The 22,533-nt window shown below is 41.2% G+C and overlaps 2 protein-coding genes across 2 annotated transcripts in view; both read left to right on the forward strand.

Annotated features, from left to right (window-relative positions):
• rnf213b (ring finger protein 213b) overlaps nt 1-22,533 on the forward strand; it is a 106,278-nt gene that overhangs the window by 64,065 nt on the left and 19,680 nt on the right. The gene's annotated exons all lie outside the window — the stretch shown is intronic.
• Nucleotides 14,374-21,507, forward strand: LOC311130146 (serine protease 27-like). The gene is made up of 7 exons (XM_084162833.1): nt 14,374-16,245; nt 16,464-16,502; nt 17,572-17,610; nt 18,386-18,548; nt 18,719-18,987; nt 19,155-19,300; nt 19,711-21,507. Exons 1-7 carry the CDS (start codon nt 16,179-16,181, stop codon nt 20,050-20,052), a joined length of 1,065 nt encoding a protein of 354 aa, XP_084018959.1. The 5' UTR covers nt 14,374-16,178; the 3' UTR covers nt 20,053-21,507.

Genomic DNA, 22,533 nt, shown 5'->3' on the forward strand with positions numbered 1-22,533 from the left:
TGCACTTTTAAAAATATTTTTTATATATATAATATGTTTATTATTTTCCAATAAAAAAAGACATAAAAAAGACAGCGATACAAACATTGACATTCATTGTACTGTTGAATGGGATGGCAAATTTAGAGGACAGAATAAAACTTAACTCACACATACAAAAATAAAATAAAAAATCCTATTAGGTGGTACATATTATAAGAAGACAGCATATAGTCATTACAAACAGTGTAGTTAAGCCAAAAATAAATATTGAGTGGAGTACAGCACAGAGTAGCAGCAGAGCATCAACCCAGTTATGAAGCGGGACTAGACCATTTATCCAGTATTTGCTGCCATATTTATTAAAACATTAGACTTCTATTGGAGGTATTGTATCGAATCTTTTCCATATGCATTACACTCCCTAAATCCTGTAACCACATTTCAAAGGTAGTAATATGAGCCTTTAGATAAGTCATCAAAAATGAGAGCCCAGTAAACATGTAACTTAAGACAAGTGGGTCAAAGTCCCCTCATCCTGCTTGCAGCTCTCACACAGTGGTGAGGTGTCTGGGAATATTTTACACAGTTTCATTTTTGAGTAATGTAACCTGTGTATCACCTTAAACTGAACAAGGTTGTGTCTGGCATTCACTGAAGTGTGGTTTATATTCCTGAAAGCTTTTACCCAGTCCTCATCTGAGATTTCTGAACCAAGTTCCTGCTCCCATGCCCTTTTAATAGTGTCTGTGGATACCTCTATGTGGGCCTGTAGCACATCATCAAGTCTGGAGACCGACCCTTTTGAATGTGGTTTGAGAAGGATAAGGCTATCTAATGTAGGATTATTTGGCTTAATGCCATACTCTGGGATTTGTGTCCTTAAGAAATTCCTGATTTGGAGGTATCTGAAAAAATGTGTTGCTAGCATGTTAAACTTACCCTGTAATTGTTGAAATGAAGCTAAATGAACATCAATGTATAAGTTACCAATTGTTGTGAGCCCCTTCTCCCTCCACTGTGAAAACGCCATATCATCCAATGCAGGGTGGAAAGCATGATTCAGGCAAATTGGGCTGTCAATGTATACAGTGGGTATGTTAAGAAAATACCTAATCTGTTTCCAGAACCTAAGAGTGTGACAAATGACTGGGTTAGAGTCATAAGTGGCTTTTTTCACATATGCTGGGCTATTAACAAGTGCAGGGAGTGAGGAACATTGACAGGAGGCCTGCTCCATCAAAAGCCATGAAGGCATATCATTCTGTCGGATCCCAGGTAAACTTTCCCTCCAGAAAGACACAATGTTCAGATTAGCAGCCCAATAATACAGTTTAACGTGAGGAAGGCCAAAACCCCCCTCTTGTACTTGCATAAATGCTTCTTTAAATTTCTGTCTCCCTTGTTATCCCATAAGAATGGAATTATTATTGAATCCAGTTTCTTAAAATAGCTTTGTGGTATGAAATTGGGTAGACATTGGAAGAGGTAAAGAAACCTGGGTAGGACAACCATTTTAATAGTGTTTATACGACCAACCACGGAGATAGGAAGGGTTTTCCAAAAATCTATATTTTGTTTAAGCTAATGAATTTTCATGTCCCAATTCGTTTTCAATAGCTGATCAAGTTTTCTTGTCACTACAATGCGACGGCTTGTGAACTTGTCCATCACTGTTCTAAATGGGGTAGATTGCAGAAATTGCATATCCACAGGCCGTGATATCGGCATCAATTCGCTTTTTTGCCAGTTTATCTTGTTGCCAGAGAAGAAGCCAAATGTATTCATCAAGTTAAGGGGGGAATAGACGTTTTAGGCTTGGATAACAAAAAGGAACATCGTCTGCATAGAGGGACATTTTGTGCTGCGTGTCTTTTATTTTAACGGGAGCTACATCGGCACGTACACGAATGAGAGTAGCAAGGGGATCCATGGCTATAGCGAAGAGAGCAGGCGAAATAGGGCAACCCTGTCGGCAGCCTTTGAACAGGTGGAATGACTGATTGGTTACCACGGATGTCATTGGGTGTGCATAAATAATTATTATCCAATTAATACATTCCCTTCCAAACCCGAAATGCTCCAGAACCGACATATACTTCCACTCAATCTGATCAAACGCCTTCTCTGCGTCAAGAGCAATTACCACTGCCTCAACTTTATTATCATGATACATTACGTTTAAAAGGCGTCTCAAATTGTAGTATATACAGTGGGGGAAAAAAGTATTTAGTCAGCCACCAATTGTGCAAGTTCTCCCACTTAAAAAGATGAGAGAGGCCTGTAATTTTCATCATAGGTACATGTCAACTATGACAGACAAATTGAGAATTTTTTTCTCTCCAGATAATCACATTGTAGGATTTTTTATGAATTTATTTGCAAATTATGGTGGAAAATAAGTATTTGGTCAATAACAAAAGTTTCTCAATACTTTGTTATATACCCTTTGTTGGCAATGACACAGGTCAAACGTTTTCTGTAAGTCTTCACAAGGTTTTCACACACTGTTGCTGGTATTTTGGCCCATTCCTCCATGCAGATCTCCTCTAGAGCAGTGATGTTTTGGGGCTGTCGCTGGGCAACACGGACTTTCAACTCCCTCCAAAGATTTTCTATGGGGTTGAGATCTGGAGACTGGCTAGGCCACTCCAGGACCTTGAAATGCTTCTTACGAAGCCACTCCTTCGTTGCCCGGGCGGTGTGTTTGGGATCATTGTCATGCTGAAAGACCCAGCCACGTTTCATCTTCAATGCCCTTGCTGATGGAAGGAGGTTTTCACTCAAAATCTCACGATACATGGCCCCATTCATTCTTTCCTTTACACGGATCAGTCGTCCTGGTCCCTTTGCAGAAAAACAGCCCCAAAGCATGATGTTTCCACCCCCATGCTTCACAGTAGGTATGGTGTTCTTTGGATGCAATACTTTTTTTCCCCACCGTATGTCGGCCTGGGATAAAACCTGTCTGGTCAGGGTGTATGATGTCAGAAACATATTTTTTCAATCGGTTTGCCAATATCTTTGTCAACACCTTATTTTCTATGGGGAGCAACGACACCGGGCGATAAGACTACATCTCCATGGAATCTCTATCTTTTTTTCAAGATCAGTATAGTAGCCTCATACAGTGTTTGTGGGAGTTTGGCATTTTCTTTGGAATGTTTAAACATTCGCAACATAAGTGGGGCGAGACTGGCACAGGACTTCTTATAGAATTCTATTACATATCCATCGGGCCCAGGGGCCTTGCTGTTTGGAAATTGTGCTGTGTTAATGTCTTCTAAATTTATCCCGGCATTGAGTGCAGCAGCTGCCCCCATGTCTAGTTTAGGAAGTTCACATTCAGTATGAAAGCGTTCCATAGTTTGTGGATCAGTAGCATCGCATTTCGATTGATATAGCTCTGAGTAAAACTGTGCAAACCATTTACTAATATCCTGCGGATCTGTTAAAATTTTACCATTCTTGTCTTTTATTTTATAAATAGCTCTAGATGCCTGTACATGCCTTAGCTGTCTTGCTAATAATGTATGTGGTTTGTCACCCAGTTCAAAATAACGTTGTTGTGTTCTTGCAAGTAAAGAGCCCACCCGTTTCAAAAGGATGGTATTGTATTCATATTTCAACTTTGTGATCTTCTTAAGGACTGCGTTCGAGGAATTCGTTCTAAAAACGTTCTCCTGTTCCCCTAACTCTCTTTCAATTTCTTTCAGCCTAGTATTGGTGCGTTTCTTCCTCTCCGACGTATATGAAATAATGTAATCTCTAATCACAGCCTTGAGAGTGTCCCAAAGGATAGAGTCGTCAACATCCCCCGTGTTGTTAGCTCCGAGGAAAAAAAGCAACCTGCTCCTTCAAATACTTACAAAAAAGTATAATCTTTCAACAAGTATGCGTCTAAGCGCCACGGTTGCTGACCTGCAGACATATTGTCGAGTTTCAGCACCATGGACAGCTGAGAGTGGTCCGTAATTAGAATCGGGTGATAGGTAACCGACGCAGCTGCTGAAGTTAGTTTTGAGTCCAACAAAAAATAGTCAATTCTGGTATATGACTTATGAACTGACGAAAATAAAGAATAATCCCTATCGACAATGTTAAGGTTTGTCATCAATGTATTTAGACAGACACTGGCATTTGATTGTTGAAGTGACCTTGATAGCTGTTTATCTAAAAGAGGATCTAACGTACAGTGTTCACTCCCCAGCAATGCCAGTATCAGTTTCCCTTTCTCAGTGTCCTCCTGGATCCCAAATATTCGATTGTTCGGGCGTCTTGAATGCGACTCGAGCATTTCCAGTCGGGCTTTCAGGGTTTTTTGTCATTTTTGAATGTTGTGCACTGTTTCTCTATGTCCTGTAGCCTGGCCTCGTGATCAACTGTCGTCTGCTCGACCTCATGCACCCTGCCCTTGGTTGCCTTCACAGTTTCAGTCAAAGACCCAATACTCTTTGAGATATCAGCTAACCTTGTGTCCACCTTCTTGCTTAGGGAGTTTATAGCAGCCAGTAGGTCACTTGGAGTAGGTTCTGTGGGGAGCTCTTGGGAGCTAGCATCTTCAGCTAACTCTTCGTGGGTCGGCGATGTTAAAATCGGTTCATTGTCTCTCATCCAAATTATCTTGTTTAGCTCCCCCTTTTTTGGTGCCTTTTCCCTTTGTCATATTGCCAGACAAAGTTTGAAGTTATAGGTGGTGAGAGATTACGATAAATATGAATTTGTATCAAAATTGAGCAGAGCTCTAACAAAACACGTCTATTCCATAGCACGCTCTCTAGCCTACCTGTACTCTCCAGGGTCATCCTCCTCCTCCTCCTCCTCGTCCAGGGAGGCCTCTCCCTCAGCAGAATGGCCCTCACCTAGCAGGTGTGTCAAACGTATTTTGCCCCGGGAGCCACATTCGGTCTTCAACGAGGTCTGGAGGGCCGCACAGAATATTGGTTGTATTTCCTCGCTGTCAAAATGTGAAAATAATAGTCTATCCTTCGTTTTTTTGAATTTTCGATGATCCCTGACTGTCTAGCTTTCATTACAGTGATTATTTGCGAGCTGGACACAGTCAAGAAACTGTATGGATGTACGTATATTATATAATTCCTACACAGTTTCGATTTGGTTTTAGTCTAAGTAATATGGGACCAAATACTACACTTAACTACTTTGATACATTATAAGTGAATTTGTCCAAATACTTCTTCACATGGGGTGGGACTAGATACATGAAGTGCTTTCATTTCTAAACGGTAAAACAGATACAGTGGGGAGAACAAGTATTTGATACACTGCCATATTTGCAGGTTTTCCTACTTACAAAGCATGTAGAGGGCTGTAAATTTATCATAGGTACACTTCAACTGTGAGAGACGGAATCTAAAACAAAAATCCAGAAAATCACATTGTATGATTTTTAAGTAATTAATTTGCATTTTATTGCATGATATACAGTGGGGGGAAAAAGTATTTAGTCAGCCACCAATTGTGCAAGTTCTCCCACTTAAAAAGATGAGAGAGGCCTGTAATTTTCATCATAGGTACACGTCAACTATGACAGACAAATTTAGAAGAAAAAAAATCCAGAAAATCACATTGTAGGATTTTTAATGAATTTATTTGCAAATTATGGTGGACAATAAGTATTTGGTCACCTACAAACAAGCAAGATTTCTGGCTCTCACAGACCTGTAACTTCTTCTTTAAGAGACTCCTCTGTCCTCCACTCGTTACCTGTATTAATGGCACCTGTTTGAACTTGTTATCAGTATAAAAGACACCTGTCCACAACCTCAAACAGTCACACTCCAAACTCCACTATGGCCAAGACCAAATAGCTGTCAAAGGACACCAGAAACAAAATTGTAGACCTGCACCAGGCTGGGAAGACTGAATCTGCAATAGGTAAGCAGCTTGGTTTGAAGAAATCAACTGTGGGAGCAATTATTAGGAAATGGAAGACATACAAGACCACTGATAATCTCCCTCGATCTGGGGCTCCACACTAGATCTCACTCCGTGTGGTCAAAATGATCACAAGAACGGTGAGCAAAAATCCCAGAACCACACGGGGGGACCTAGTGAATGACCTGCAGAGAGCTGGGACCAAAGTAACAAAGCCTACCATCAGTAACACACTACGCCGCCAGGGACTCAAATCCTGCAGTGCCAGACGTGTCCCCCTGCTTAAGCCAGTACATGTCCAGGCCCGTCTGAAGTTTGCTAGAGTGCATTTGGATGATCCAGAAGAGGATTGGGAGAATGTCATATGGTCAGATGAAACCAAAATATAACTTTTTGGTAAAAACTCAACTCGTCGTGTTTGGAGGACAAAGAATGCTGAGTTGCATCCAAAGAACACAATACCTACTGTGAAGCATGGGGGTGGAAACATCATGCTTTGGGGGTGTTTTTCTGCAAAGGGACCAGGACGACTGATCCGTGTAAAGGAAAGAATGAATGGGGCCATGTATCGTGAGATTTTGAGTGAAAACCTCCTTCCATCAGCAAGGGCATTGAAGATGAAACGTGGCTGGGTCTTTCAGCATGACAATGATCCCAAACACACCGCCCGGGCAACGAAGGAGTGGCTTCGTAAGAAGCATTTCAAGGTCTTGGAGTGGCCTAGCCAGTCTCCAGATCTCAACCCCATAGAAAATCTTTGGAGGGAGTTGAAAGTCCGTGTTGCCCAGCGACAGCCCCAAAACATCACTGCTCTAGAGGAGATCTGCATGGAGGAATGGGCCAAAATATCAGCAACAGTGTGTGAAAACCTTGTGAAGACTTACAGAAAACGTTTGACCTGTGTCATTGCCAACAAAGGGTATATAACAAAGTATTGAGAAACTTTTGTTATTGACCAAATACTTATTTTCCACCATAATTTGCAAATAAATTCATAAAAAATCCTACAATGTGATTTTCTGAGAAAACATTTCCCATTCTGTCTGTCATAGTTGACGTGTACCTATGATGAAAATTACAGGCCTCTCTCATCTTTTTAAGTGGGAGAACTTGCACAATTGGTGGCTGACTAAATACTTTTTTCCCCCACTGTAAGTATTTGATCACCTACCAACCAGTAATAATTCCGGCTCTCACAGACATGTTAGTTTTTCCTCAAGAAGCCCTCCTGTTCTCCACTCATTACCTGTATTAACTGCACCTGTTTGAACTCGTTAACTGTATAAAAGACACCTGTCCACACACTCAATCAAACAGACTCCAACCTCTCCACAATGGCCAAGACCAGAGAGCTGTGTAAGGTCATCAGGGATAAAATTGTAGACCTGCACAAGGCTGGGATGGGCTACAGGACAATAGGCAAGCAGCTTGGTGAGAAGGCAACAACTGTTGGCGCAATTATTAGAAAATGGAAGAAGTTCAAGATGACGGTCAATCACCCTCGGTCTGGGGCTCCATGCAAGATCTCACCTCGTGGGGCATCAATGATCATGAGGAAGGTGAGGGATCAGCCCAGAACTACACGGCAGGACCTGGTCAATGACCTGAAGAGAGCTGGGACCACAGTCTCAAAGAAAACCATTAGTAACACACTACGCCGTCATGGAATAAAATCCTGCAGCGCATGCAAGGTCCCCCTGCTCAAGCCAGCGCATGTCCAGGCCCGTCTGAAGTTTGCCAATGACCATCTGGATGATCCAGAAGAGGAATGGGAGAAGGCCATGTGGTCTGATGAGACAAAAATAGAGCTTTTTGGTCTAAACTCCACTCGCCCTGTTTGGAGGAAGAAGAAGGATGAGTACAACCCCAAGAACACCATCCCAACCGTGAAGCATGGAGGTGGAAACATCATTCTTTGGGGATGCTTTTCTGCAAAGGGGACAGGACGACTGCACCGTATTGAGGGGAGGATGGATGGGGCCATGTATCGCGAGATCTTGGCCAACAACCTCCTTCCCTCAGTAAGAGCATTGAAGATGGGTCGTGGCTGGGTCTTCCAGCATGACAACGACCCGAAACACACAGCCAGGGCAACTAAGGAGTGGCTCCGTAAGAAGCATCTCAAGGTCCTGGAGTGGCCTAGCCAGTCTCCAGACCTGAACCCAATAGAACATCTTTGGAGGGAGCTGAAAGTCCGTATTGCCCAGCGACAGCCCCGAAACCTGAAGGATCTGGAGAAGGTCTGTATGGAGGAGTGGGGCAAAATCCCTGCTGCAGTGTGTGCAAACCTGGTCAAGACCTACAGGAAACGTATGATCTCTGTAATTGCAATCAAAGGTTTCTGTACCAAATATTAAGTTCTGCTTTTCTGATGTATCAAGTACTTATGTCATGCAATAAAATGCTAATTAATTACTTAAAAATCATACAATGTGATTTTCTGGATTTTTGTTTTAGATTCCGTCTCTCACAGTTGAAGTGTACCTATGATAAAATTACAGACCTCTACATGCTTTGTAAGTAGGAAAACCTGCAAAATCGGCAGTGTATCAAAAACTTGTTTTCCCCACTGTATGTATGAAAATGCCCTCCAATAAAAAGGGACTTCTTATTGAGAAGTTCGATCTCACACGGGGACCAGTACAAAAATGTATGAAAATGTATGCACTCACTACTCTTAAGTCACTCTGGATAAGAGTGTCTACTTAATGACTGAAATGGAAAATGTTTTGTTGTCTCATATGGCACATTTGGTCTCAAATCCAAAATGCTGGAGTATAGAGACACATTTTAAATTTTGGCTTCACTGTCCAATTAGATATGGAGGGGAGTGGAAGTCCAATGGCAGCAGTCATGGTGTGTAGATCTAGTTCTCACACCCAGTAGATCATTCTGAGCCTTTCTACTACCACACATCTCACTTACATCTGGTTAGGGCAACGGGTGTTTTTCCAGTTTGCATTCTGGCTAGGCATGATGACAATGGTCTTCGACACGCCCTACAAAATAATCTGTCACTCATTGTGTACTGTCTAATCCCCCTCAAACTCAACTCTGGAACTCGAAGCCAGTTCCACTGCATTTTTTCATTGTTCCCCTTTAATCAGGGACTGACTTAGACCTAGGACACCAGGTGTGTGTTTAATTAATTATCAGGTAGAACAGAAAACCAGCAGGCTCCGGACCTCATAGGGTAAGAGTTGAATACCCCTGCTCTAATCCATCATTCATTTTGACACACCTGCAGTGTATGTCATCGCTGTCATCCATAAATGTCAGGTTTCTTAACAAAAATATTCTCCTTTGTCATTGTAGCTACAGTACATTCCACCTTATTTACCTTAATTGAAAAAGACTCATGAGCACCAACATGTTTGGTGTCAAATGAATGCTAAGACTGTATTTTGGTGAAATGAAGGCATAGATACATTTTTCTACCATTTTCCATCTTATAAATTAGGCATAAGTAAAGGCTTTGATTTCTGGATAAACAGATGGAAAAGGGGTCTTAGAAAACATCTACCATAAAAATTCTTAAAAGGTATCAGAAATACATCAAAACAAAATGATGTTGATGTACAAACCCCTGCCAACTAATATCAACACTTGTATTTAATTTTAAAAAGTTTAAGAAATATTGCCTTGTGCATTGTAATTCCATTACCAAAAACACATATATTTGAAAGATATTTTCTAATTTCTCTTCCTAATGAAGAGCGAGGATAATGAAAGTTCACAGAAGTAACGGTAGACTTACCAATTAGTTGTAGTGATTTTACTGATATCAATTTTGTTTATGAATTATTAAGTGATTAAAACTTGTAATTCCGTTACCAAATTGGTAACGGAATTACCCCCAAAAAATCGAATGGACTTACTGCAACTGAATTGGCTACAATGGGAAATCATAATAGTCAAAAACTACAGTTGGGTCACCTACCTCTGTGATCCCTTCTACTGGCATACTATTATGTTCAGCTCATAACTGTTTCCTTTGTCTTTCTGTCATCTGGTGGTCAAACCAAGAGTGTTAAAACAGTCTGAGTCTGGACAACCCTCCCTCTCTGCCTTTGTCTCTCACTGAGTACAGTACAGTACAGTACTGTACAGTGAGTAGAGCACAACAGAGTACAGTACAATACAATACAGTACAATACAGTAGAGTGAGTAGAGTACAGCAAGGCTATTATAGGATTTATTTCTATTTGTTTTTAAAGATTTGATTTGAAATTCAGTATAGTTTCAGTACATTTTCAGACTTGATTTACTAGTTTTTATTCAGTTTCAGTTTGATAAAAAAATTTGCAAATAGTCTGGTTAGCCATTTCATTAGATGTTCCGGAGTATTATGGCTTGTGGGTAGAAGCTGTTTAGAAGCCTCTTGGACCTAGACTTGGCGCTCCGGTACCGCTTGCCGTGCGGTAGCAGAGAGAACCGTCTATGACTAGGGTGGCTGGAGTCTTTGACCATTTTTAGGGCCTTCCTCTGACACTGCCTGGTATAGAGGTCCTGGATGGCAGGAAGCTTGGCCCCAGTGATGTACTGGGCCGTGATAATGGTGTTGATGTGAGCCATGAGCAGCATTTCAAAGCACTTCATGGCTACAGACGTGAGTGCTACGGGTCGGTAGTCATTTAGGCAGGTTACCTTAGTGTTCTTGGGCACAGGGACTATGGTGGTCTGCTTGAAACATATTGGTATTACAGACTCAGACAGGGAGGTTGAAAATGTCAGTGAAGACACTTGCCAGTTGGTCAGCGCATGCTCGGAGTACATGTCCTGGTAATCCGTCTGGCCCTGCGGCCTTGTGAATGTTGACCTGTTTAAAGGTCTTACTCACATCGGCTATGGAGAGCGTGATCACACAGTCATCCGGAACAGCTGATGCTCTCATGCATGTTTCAGTGTTACTTGCCTCGAATCGAGCATAGAAGTAATTTAGCTCGTCTGGTAGGCTCGTGTCACTGGGCAGCTCGTGGCTGTGCTTCCCTTTGTAGTCTGTAATAGTTTGCAAGCCCTGCCACATCCAACGAGCGTCGTTGCCAGTGTAGTACGATTCGATCATAGTCCTGTTTTGACACTTTGACTTTTTGATGGTTCATCGGAGGGCATAGCGGGATTAATTATAAACTTCTAGGTTAGAGTCCCGCTCCTTGAAAGCGGTAGCTCTACCCTTTAGCTCAGTGCGGATGTTGCCTGTAATCCATGGCTTCTGGTTGGGGTATGTACGTACAGTCACTGTGGGGACGATGTCATTGATGCACTCATTGATGAAGCCAGTGACTGATGTGCCGTTTTCCTGTTTGCTAATGGCCGTATACAGTTCATTGAGTGCGGTCTTAGTGCCAGCATCGGTTTGTGGTGGTAAATAGACAGCTACGAAGAATATAGATGAAAACTCTCTTGGTAGATAGTGTGGTCTATAGCTTATCATGAGATACTCTACTTCAGGCGGGCAAAACCTTGAGACTTCCTTAGTCGACTTTGTCTCGGGCCTAACAACATCCGTGCCAATATATCCAACAAACACCGGCTTCGAGGGCATTATCACTTTTATACAACGGGTTACCAACATATTAAAATAATGATTGACATATTTTCAATAAAAACATTATTTTGATTAATTTATTCGTACTATTTCATCCTTCCACAAGATTTAGTCCCGACAAAAATCTAGGGTTGCTAGAGACGCGACCCAGACATTCAGTCTTTTTGTTCTGTATTTATGGATACGACCCAGTCATTCAGTATTTTTGATCTGTATCTATAGACGCGACCCAGTCGTTCGTTGTAAATGTTCCATAGCCATACTGGCTGGGAAAGTTCTTATCCCTTGCTTGCTAGCTAGCCAACTACAGCTAATTTACAGTTACGTCAAAAGGTTCAGCCAGAAATAACAGCCAGCAAAGTAGCTGCATTTGCATTTGTTTAAGCTATTTTCTACTGACATTTATTTGGATACATCCATAACAAATTTTATTTTTAATTATTATTATTTATTTTTTATTTCACCTTTATTTAACCAGGTAAGCCAGTTGAGAACAAGTTCTCATTTACAACTGCGACCTGGCCAAGATAAAGCATAGCAGTGCGATAAAAACAACAACACAGAGTTACATATGGGGTAAAACAAAACAAAGTCAAAAAAATACAACAGAAAATATATATACAGTGTGTGCAAATGTAGCAAGTTATGGAGGTAAGGCAATAAATAGGATATTGTGCAAAATAATTACAATTAGTATTAACACTGGAATGCTAGATGTGCAAGAGATGATGTGCAAAATAGAGATACTGGGGTGCAAAAGAGCAAAATAAATAACAATATAGGGATGAGGTAGTTGGGTGGGCTAATTTCAGATGGGCTGTGTACAGGTGCAGTGATCGGTAAGGTGCTCTGACAACTGATGCTTAAAGTTAGTGAGGGAGATAAGAGTCTCCAGCTTCAGAGATTTTTGCAATTCGTTCCAGTCATTGCTAGCAGAGAACTGGAAGGAATGGCGGCCAAAGGAGGTGTTGGCTTTGGGAATGACCAACAATCAGCCTATGATGCGCGACTTTGCCTGGCAGAGAAAATGTGCTCTCTTGTCACAACACTGTTCAGACAAAAGAAAGGCAATCCATGACATTCATTTGAGCTGATTTTAATAAATGAAACCATACATTCTCTTTGTTATCCACCACAGCTGACATAGCTATAGCTACTTCTTGTATGTCACATTTATCTGTACATTCCCCTGGATGGTGCATTGGTTGAAATATCTGTCGTAGTCTGTGCTACTACTTCTGCTGCCTTGCTTCAGCCTTTTGGGTGTTGATGGTGCTGCACTGTTCTCTTTGTTTTCAGCCAGGATGTTTCTCCAGCGTTTTCTGTCAGTCAGTGAGGGACGCCAGTAGCTATGGAGCGAACCTTCGCACCGATGCCCACTCACTGACATCATGTCCCTTGCTTCTAAACCAGCATTGGCCAGTTTCTGGACTGTCGTGGTCCTGATGCTGTGATTTGTGTATGTTGTTTTTCCCGCTGCCCTGCAGATCCTGGGTAGAAGTGCTGCCAGATAGTTCAAGCCCATTGGCTCTGACGTGTACCATATCGGGTCCCCGATACACTCTCCTCTCCTTGGGTGGAGATAAAATGCAAGGGCGTTACTCCAGGCATTTCGATAGATATTTCTCCAGTGATGCCACCGGGCATAGTGGGTTCCCTGGCTGCTCGAACATGAATCCACTCTTGGACTCCATGCCCCTCTCCCTTGGGTCCAGATTATTCTTTGTGGCCTCGTTATATGCAAGAGTGGCGTATCTGAGAGAGGGAATGCGTTGTTATAATATTGTTTTCCAGTAGCCTAATTATGAGTGCAACTTAGAAATAACACAAACAGGCTATGAACAACATACCCTAGAACGTTCTCATCTGTTTTTACGAGGAATGAGTTGGGCTTTAGTTGTCTGTTCCCCTCTTTTCCTCCTCGACCCAGATGTAACTGGTCGAACCACACTTTCTGAACCAGACCCCTTGATGTACCGGGATTCAGAGCCTGGGAGTTTTGGAGCTGGGCCATGTCCTTATCGGTGATGGGAGGGTTGCTGTTTGTAATATAATTTCCTTGCCTTCTTAGCTGTTTGATGTTTCCCAGAAATGCATGAATCGAGGTGGTACATTCAGTGTCCATCATAAGCTGTGACCAATGAGTGCGTCATTTAGAAACTGGTTGAGCCCACTCCAGAGTGCCAGGTAGCTACTTATGCTGTACTGCTCCCCCTTCCCATTTCCTACATTTCCATAAAACTGTCGGAGAAGGATGTTAAACTCTTCCTTAGTGACAGTTTTGAAGTCAACAACATTTTTCTTCTCTGCTAGCCGCCCTCGAAGCACCGCACAGCCCAGTTTGTATTCTTAACAGTGTTTTTTTCGTTGCATCTTTTCTCTAGGTCATTCAATGCAGTATCCCCCAAATCTGCATACCTGGGTATTATTGCCATCTCTTTTTCCCATTCATCCATAGTCATGCTGCCGAAAATATTTTTCAAAAATGTGCCACTCATCCGTTTTAGTTTTCGCAACAAAGTATCGATTTAGCCAGTCAAATGAAAAAAAGTTGTACGTTGCTATGACAACCAGCTAAATTTGCTGTCTGTCTCCTTCAGACACATTGGCTTTATATGGGATGGTGGAGATCGCAATTCAATATTGAAACAATATTGAAAAGGTCGGAGAGACAGACAGCAAGGTTTATACAAACCTCTGCTGTTGAAAACCAAATGCTTGTCTAAAAGAAATGGAAGATAATGTCTAGATGCTTTTTATAGTGGAGATCAAGTTTATACATTTTCTGGCAGGGTTGATGAGACCGTGGATTGCGCATTCAGGCATTTCAACGTCATAGATTTAGCCTGTGGTAACTTGTGAAATAGACACCAGCTGGAATGCAGTTTTAATCAATCAGCATTCAGGATTAGACCCACCTGTTGTATAAATTAATGTGGATGATAATCCTGTATAAATAGTGAATAATGATGAGTGAGAAAGTTAGAGGCATAAATATCATAACCCCCCCCCCCCCCCAATGATATTGAGAGGTTAGCATGTCTTGGGGGTATGATATTTGTGCATCTGTAACTTTCTCATTATTCACGATTCATTCAGGACTATCTGTAGTCATGGTACCATCTACATTAATATAGAAGTGTTTAGAATCATATTCTATTCTTATTTACAATGAAAGTGACTCCACAATTACACAGTACATTATTTACCATTTCGTTTCTATTGGGCACAAAATAATCTGAGACACAACCAAAACAAACAGCCAATGCATCCAACAAGTTTGCTTGATGTACTCATTGCGTGCAATGAATATGGGACCAAATACTTAACTTTTTACTACTTTAATACACATAAGTGAATTTGTCGCAATACTTTTGGTCCCCTATAATGGGGGACTTTGTACAAACAATGCTGTAATTTCTAAACGGTTCACCAGATATGGATGAAAATACCTTCAAGTTAAAGCTGACTGTCTGTACTTCATGGTCATTGTATCATTTCAAATCCAAAGTGCTAGAGTACAGAGCCAACACAACAAAACAGGTTTTATTGTCCCAATACCTTTGGAGCTCACTGTAGGTCCAACAGATGAAAGGGGAAGATGCAAGCTGTCTATTGTAATACCTTGATGTTCCTAAACAGACTTCCTACAGTCACTGACACCTTTCTTTCAATGGGTGTCACACATAGGCCTAATGAGTCCAAACTTTTCACAGAAGCTGCATGGACAAAAATAATGTCCAATATAAAGAAAAACGTGAATGTCTGTTGACAGTTTTACTGCTCATGATATCGTGGTCCTCTGTAGCTCAGCTGGTAGAGCACGGCGCTTGTAACGCCAAGGTAGTGGGTTCGATCCCCGGGACCACCCATTCACAAAAAAAAAAAATGTATGCACGCATGACTGTAAGTCGCTTTGGATAAAAGCGTCTGCTAAATGGCATATTATTTATTATATTATTAATAGAACATTGGTTATAGGCTACTAGGCTATTGCGTTCCTACGCTGGCAAAATCGATGCCGAAACCAATTGTGTTACCACTAAGACCAGCTTTTGGTGAGTGTTAAATATCACCAGTATCGCTGCTTGAAATTGGCACATTGGCACACGTTTTTAAGGACACATCTCAAATATTTCCACCCCTCCCACCTCAGCGCAAGCAAGCTGATATAAGACAGGTAAATTACCAACCCTGGCGCCAGGTTTGGAGAACAGCAGAGCGCAGGCTTTTACAAGTCGAAATTGCCAAAGAGCGTGCGTTGGACACTAGCACTGCCTTAACACAGGCCGAAAATAGGGCCCCTAGTTTAGCAGGTAAAAAAACTACGGTTTTCTTGACTCCCCTAGTGTAGCTCAAGATTAAGAGACATACGCATAATGCCAACTATATGGATGAAAGAGAGAACGCAGAGAAACAGGTGAGCTGTTCTAAGATAACAAAAAAAAAAAAAAAAGGAATATGTGAATGCACTTGCCACACCTGCATTAAACGTCATATGGGATCAGCCCCAATGCCACATTACAACTTACTCACCTGCCTAACAGTATATATATGTCGTACATATAAGCCTATAGTGCCAACCCAACGGGACTACGCAGAAGAACGGGTGAATGCACAGAAACAGGTGAGCTCATCTTACATATTTGGTTGTAGAATGCAAAATGTTAAATGTCAGTGAATGCAAATTGGAGAGGATAATGATATTCATGGATATGATGATGATGATAATCATTTTTTCTCCTAGATTGGAATGGACAAGGAGTTTGTGACAATGGGAAATCAAATAAAGGTTATTGTGCTGCTTCTGTTCATGATGAGTAAGGACTTTATCTGCTTTGTATAATGATGATTGTGTTAGTATTTTACATATGAATTTAATTTAGCTGACCTTGATTCCCCCCCGGTGGTGGCAGTTTGACACAACAGTGAGACTTTAAGCACTTAAATAAAAGACACAATCTCATATTTTGGGGCTACAGGGCTTTACAGGAAGTGCTCGTGCTCAGTTTTCAACCTCTCTGTCTATTGCCTGCAGGCATTAATATCCCTCCAGCCACCACATCAACAACCACTGGTGAGTTTACATTACATTACCTCTAATAACTGATTTTAATCCACTTTTCAACTCTGACTGAATTGTAAAAGACTGAAACCATCATGTGATACTTATAAATAACATGAAACAAGCAGAGATCTTAGAGGCATAGCAGAGCACTTAGTCTTAGAGGCATAGCTGGTAGTTAATTAACTAGCACATATTCATCGATTTTACTTCCTTATTCTACAGAAATAATGCGTGGGAATGCAAGTTTGAAAACTTGGCCTATAAATGTCCGAAAATAACTTGCACACTTCAATTCAACTTAAATTGCGACAATATCACTCACGAAGATCAGTGACATAGAATGAACGATTTTGGAACATAACTGTTTAAATATATATATATATATAGCTTTTTTATACACTCATTCCATGCATTGTTTAATTTAGGAAAGTAGCTAACCGTTGCCTATTTATTGTTGTTTATAATCACATGATGCACCTAGATGATGTCAAAAGTGTTTATTTAGAGTGCATGTTAGTTATAAAGTCAATACTATGACTGATCAAATGTTCTAATGGATTTGTCCTGTCCCTCTGCAGCAGACACATTGTGGGCTTCCTTGGCACTCTCTGGAATGTTGTGTTGTGCTGGTGGCTTGTGCTCCTTGCTAAAACATTATTTAGCAAATACTAGAAACAGCAAAAAGTCAAGAGTAAAACTGATCAAATCTTTGGGGTCAGCCCTAGTTTACCTTTGTGCCTCCTGGCTCAGTGATGAATTTTGAGTGGATCACGACCAGAATGGTTTTGGATGTGTTTGGTACTTCCTCATTCAAACAAATGACTACCGACATCTAAAAGCCCAAACCACGTTTTTGTATGAGAGCTAATATCATTATGACTATCATTGTTGCTATTGAGGTGATAATTACTCTTAAAATGTCACTAAATAACTTTTAAATCAACGGGTGTTGGCAGCATGACACAACAGTGAGATTTGAAGCGCTTAAATAAAATACACAGTCTCATATTTTGGGGCTACAGGGCTTTACAGGAAGTGCTCGTGCTCAGTTTTCAACCTCTCTGTCTATTCCCTGCAGGCATTAATATCCCTCCAGCCACCACATCAACAACCACTGGTGAGTTTACATTACCTCCAATAACTGATTTTAATCCACTTCCTCTCTGACAGACTGAATTGTAACTGACTGAAACCATCTCTCATCTTAATGAAATGTTATGTTATATATGTAGCCTGGAAAATGCGTTACCGTTAAGAGACGATTTAGGTGGGTCTTAAATGTCCTTACTTGCGCTGCCTGAAATTGGCACTTTGGCACATGTTTTTAAGGACACACCTCAGATATTCCCACACCTCCCACTGCAGTGCAAACAAGCTGATGTTATACAGGTACAAATAAAAACGTCCTAAAATAGCTCACACACTTCAATTCAATTTATACTGCGTTAATATCACTTGAAAAGTACCTATTTTGGAACAGAACTGTTTTCATTCATTTTATAGTTTTATACTCGCATTTATACTCGCATTTTATACTGGCTTACTTCACAGGACTTTCCGTAAAGCTTGTGTTAACACTTTAAGACTAAAATTGCGGAAACATTTCCTTTCATCACTCAGCTCAGTGCGGGGTGGCATATAACATTATTGAATTATTATCAGATAACGGTTTTCATCCTTGTCTACAACGGTACCATTCACTACAAGCAAAGCACCAGCCATTGCCATTTCAACTGCTTAACATGAGTTGCTGACCTTGTATTTTCATCTAAAATCAGCTTGGCTGAAATCCAGGTGCAGATATCACACTATACGTTCCAATCAAAATTGTTCATCTAATTCCAATGGCAAATGTGGAGTATTTATTTCCAATATTCTCTATTTTATGTCAGTGTGTGGCATCACTCCACACAACACCAGAATAGTGGGAGGTCAAGATGCCCCTGCAGGAAGTTGGCCCTGGCAGGCAAGCCTCCAAGAATCTGGCAGCCACGTTTGTGGTGGGTCCCTCGTCAACAAAGAGTGGGTGATGTCTGCAGCCCACTGCTTCTCCAGGTGAGTTAGCGTGAGATACAGGGAACATAAAGGTTCTAGCACAAAGGACTATGTCAATTGTTTTGTAATGCAGCTGAAATAAGTTTTCCAAAATGTAATTGTCCATTCATTCTGTGTTAATCTTTCATTTTGTCACTTTGATATGTCTTAATTTTATCATTCCAACAAAGCTCAAGCCCAAATGGTTGGAGCATTATCCTTGGTCGACAGAACCAGCAGGGCAGTAACCCCAACGAAGTGTCCACAACTGTGGCTGAGATCGTTATACATCCAGCTTACAATGGAAGCACAAAAGACAACGACATCGCTCTGCTCAAACTCTCCTCACCAGTCAACTTCACTGACTACATCTTTCCCGTCTGTCTGGCAGCAAGTGACAGTGTTTTCCACAGTGACACAGAGAGCTGGGTGACCGGCTGGGGCGACGCCAATGAAGGACGTGAGGACACGTTAATTATCCATTATAGGAGATGTTGATGAGATTATGTCTTATGTGAAACAGTATCCCCAGTGGCCATAAGTGCACATTGATTTTTGTTGTTATTATTACAATTTAAATGACAATTTAAAGATCTCCCATCACTAGTCTTCCTTTGTGTCCTTCAGATCCCCTTCCCCCACCCCAGACTCTGCAAGAAGTGGAGGTTCCAGTTGTGGGGAACACACAGTGTAACTGCCTCAATGGGGTTGGCTCAATCACAGACAACATGCTCTGTGCTGGTGTTCTGGAAGGGGGCAAGGACTCATGTCAGGTAAAGTCCATGCTAACCTATCTTCTTGTTCTCCTGGGCCTAGTTTTTCTAAAGTTATCTGATCGAATTTCGGGGGGCTTTACTTGGCTTTACTTGGCTCATCGCGCTCTAGCGACTCCTTGTGGCGGGCTGGGCGCCTGCAGGCTGACTTTGGTTGTCAGTTGAACAGTGTTTCCTCCGGCACATTGGTGCAGCTGGCTTCCGGGTTTACACCCCCCAAAAAAATAAATACAATTCATAGAACCGGCATCCCCATTCAACTCAATGATACGCCCATCCTATTTATTCTCTTTCCATGCATGAAATCCGATCAGATAACTTTTGAAAAACTGGGTCCTGTTCCAATCCATTTCCTAGCACGTGCCTTTTTAAAATTACTTTGAGAGACTTACCTTGCTCTATCTTCTCAGGGTGACTCAGGAGGTCCAATGGTGGTTAAACAGAACTCTGTCTGGGTCCAGTCTGGGGTTGTTAGTTGGGGTAATGGCTGCGCTCGGCCCAATCTCCCTGGGGTCTACACCAGAGTGTCCCGTTACCAGTCCTGGATCGACTTCCAGATCAGCACCGACAAGCCAGGCTTTGTGGAGTTTACATCCAGTGGGGTAGATGCTGACAGCAGTTACATCTGTCCTACTGTCGACCCCACTGTCTACCCCACTGACACAGATTCCATTTTTGATAATGGGCAGGGTTTGTTCGGCTCCCTTTATATGCTGAGCGCCTTGTTCATTCTGGTGTTTCTTACCATTTAAATAATTGATTCTTACAATCAAGGGCGTGTTTTATTGGCAGCCTGAGTTCATGTACTATTCGTTCGGGAGATTTCTCTTTCAAAGTAAAGGCTGACGTGCCCTGGGAGAACAAGAGTGGGGAAGGAGGTAGCCTATTGCCTAAAATTCTATCCAGTATTGGATGTGCAATAAAGTCTTTGAGTTACCACAGATCCGCTCCCCTGTTCCCTGGGCACATCTTCCTCAGTGAGTGTTGTTTTCAATGGGCATTACTATTGTATTGATTTATTTGTGAAGATGGATAACTTGAAATATATTTACCTATTCATTCAAGGGGCAATAAGAGATTCAAACAAACGCACACCCTGCTTTGGTAAACAGCTGAGGGATAGGGCTGGAGAAATGTAACTCAAATTCATAGACAGAGCTTTAGGTGCAAGGAGTGACTGATAGCTTTAACCATGTTTTGTAAGGTTTACAATGTTGCCTTACAATTAAAACAAGCTTATATTTTGGCTTGTGGTGAAGCAGGACAGTTGCACTAAGCTCATGAGTCATTTTAAGTTATATTCTTCTAGAATGAATGGCTATATATCTTTAAAGATGCACTCCAGTCTCCTTTTCATTTATCACCTGAATTACTTAACAAAAGTCACATCTCAATAGGTGGTCCAGGTATCCTCATGACAAGGCACAAAGGGGGGTGGGCCTTTCCTCTTTTGTTCTCGATTGCTCCTCTATTGTTCCCACAAGCAAGGGGGAGTCAGATGACATCCGAGTAAACCCATCAGACCAACTTCTTTAATGGCAAACTCTCAAAGTTTGCAGTTGTGTCTAAAAAACACAAAAATAGCTGGTGTGTGTCTTTAATTTAAGTCTGAAAATGGTTGTACCATTCCAGATTGCCCTTTTAATATTTGACAAATGACATATCCTTTAGCTTTGAAAGCTGTATAAGAATGCAAAATCAAATGTCATTATGGTGTAGTGGTTAGTGGTTAGTGCCGCAGCCCCCAGAGCACATGTGGTGTTGGCATGGGTACTGCCTATGTGACACACTTTCCTGTCTCCTCTTCTATCTTTCCTATCAATAAAACATGGGTAACACTATATTTTTATCAGGTACACATATTAACCAACCCTGAAGAAGGCACTGCGCTACCGAAACGTTGGTAATGAGGTTTACCCATTAAATTGTTGGGCGCATATATAGAGTGTGTGACTTTCTTTCTTTCTTATTATATTAGCCACTAATAAGTAGATTATGCCTTTATTATGCCGTGTTTATTATGCCGTGTTAGCCATATAGTAGGCATTATTTAAGGGGTTTTGTATTCATGACTCTTGTGTTACTGGCCATTCCTTAATATCATAATTTTAATAAGCTGTATTATTACAGGGGTTAAGTCAATATTCTCCAGAGAATATTGATTTAATTAAATTAAAACTCTGAAGCATAAAAAAACTAAAACATTTCATTGCACTTGCTTTCTCTTGGAAATTCAATCTTTTGAATCAAATTTCCCCCGGTCCAGTGTGGTCCTATTTTTAAGGCATTAGTAGTGCTAATTTGACTCATTATGAACCTTGCTTTATTTGAAAGGATTTGAGAATTTGTTAGAGTTGGGGAAAACCGGACAGCTACAGGGCCATAAGATATGTAGTTGTCTACCTCTAACACCTGTTTTGCAGAGCCATAACGTTAGGTCATTGAGGTTTCTACCAAAAGCATTATGTTGCATCCATTATGAAGCATTTACATAACATCAAAAAATGGAATGGAAGCAGATAAGAATTATGGGTAAAGTAGTCATTCTTCGGTTTGCAAATTGGCCTACAAATGCATACATCATCAGTATGAAAAAGTTATGCACTCGCTAACTGTAAGTCGCTCTGGATAAGAGCGTCTGCTAAATGACTAAAATGTCAAATGTATTGTGACAGCACGGTAACCTAGGGATACCGGACACTCCAAAACAAAAAACTGTGAAAATAAACAAAGATACAAAACACAGAGGAATATAAAGTGGCCAGTGCTATGTCACGGGACCAGGCACCTCTTTTGAGCATTTTTCTTTTGGGAGAAAAATGAACAATTCTTGCAGGAGGCGATCCTGGTGCAGTTTTTTTGGCTTACAGAGAAAAAAGAGAGAGCTATTTTTTTATGCTACTGAATTGACAATAATAGCAGCATATCCAGACACCAAAAACCTGAAGAGATTTGAAGGAGTGGGGAATTGCATTGAATTAAATTATTAATGATTTGCCACGCGTAAGGGCGGGGTGCCACTAGTCTATAATATAATACAGTAAGCCACAAACTTGCGACAGGGTCTTATTTTTAAGCAAAACAAAAAAGTGTTGTCCATAGGCCACATTATATTACATTGTGTGTTTTTTTAGTTGTTGCTTTTTTCTTAGTTTTTGTGTTTTTGGAATGTTTGTATCTTTGGGAAACAGTGATGTCTGCACAATGCATACTCCTAAAGGGAAACTGTAGAA

The sequence above is a fragment of the Coregonus lavaretus genome (genome assembly GCF_964263955.1).
Source record: "Coregonus lavaretus genome assembly, chromosome: 1".
Lineage (NCBI taxonomy): Eukaryota > Metazoa > Chordata > Actinopteri > Salmoniformes > Salmonidae > Coregonus > Coregonus lavaretus.

Bases quoted from the DNA above. Each gene is read 5' to 3' on its own strand.
- LOC311130146 (XM_084162833.1), top strand. From the start codon at position 16,179: ATGGACAAGGAGTTTGTGACAATGGGAAATCAAATAAAGGTTATTGTG. The intron at 18,549-18,718 runs GTGAGTTAGCGT...ATTCCAACAAAG, and splicing joins GCAGCCCACTGCTTCTCCAG to CTCAAGCCCAAATGGTTGGA. The intron at 19,301-19,710 runs GTAAAGTCCATG...CTATCTTCTCAG, and splicing joins GGGGCAAGGACTCATGTCAG to GGTGACTCAGGAGGTCCAAT.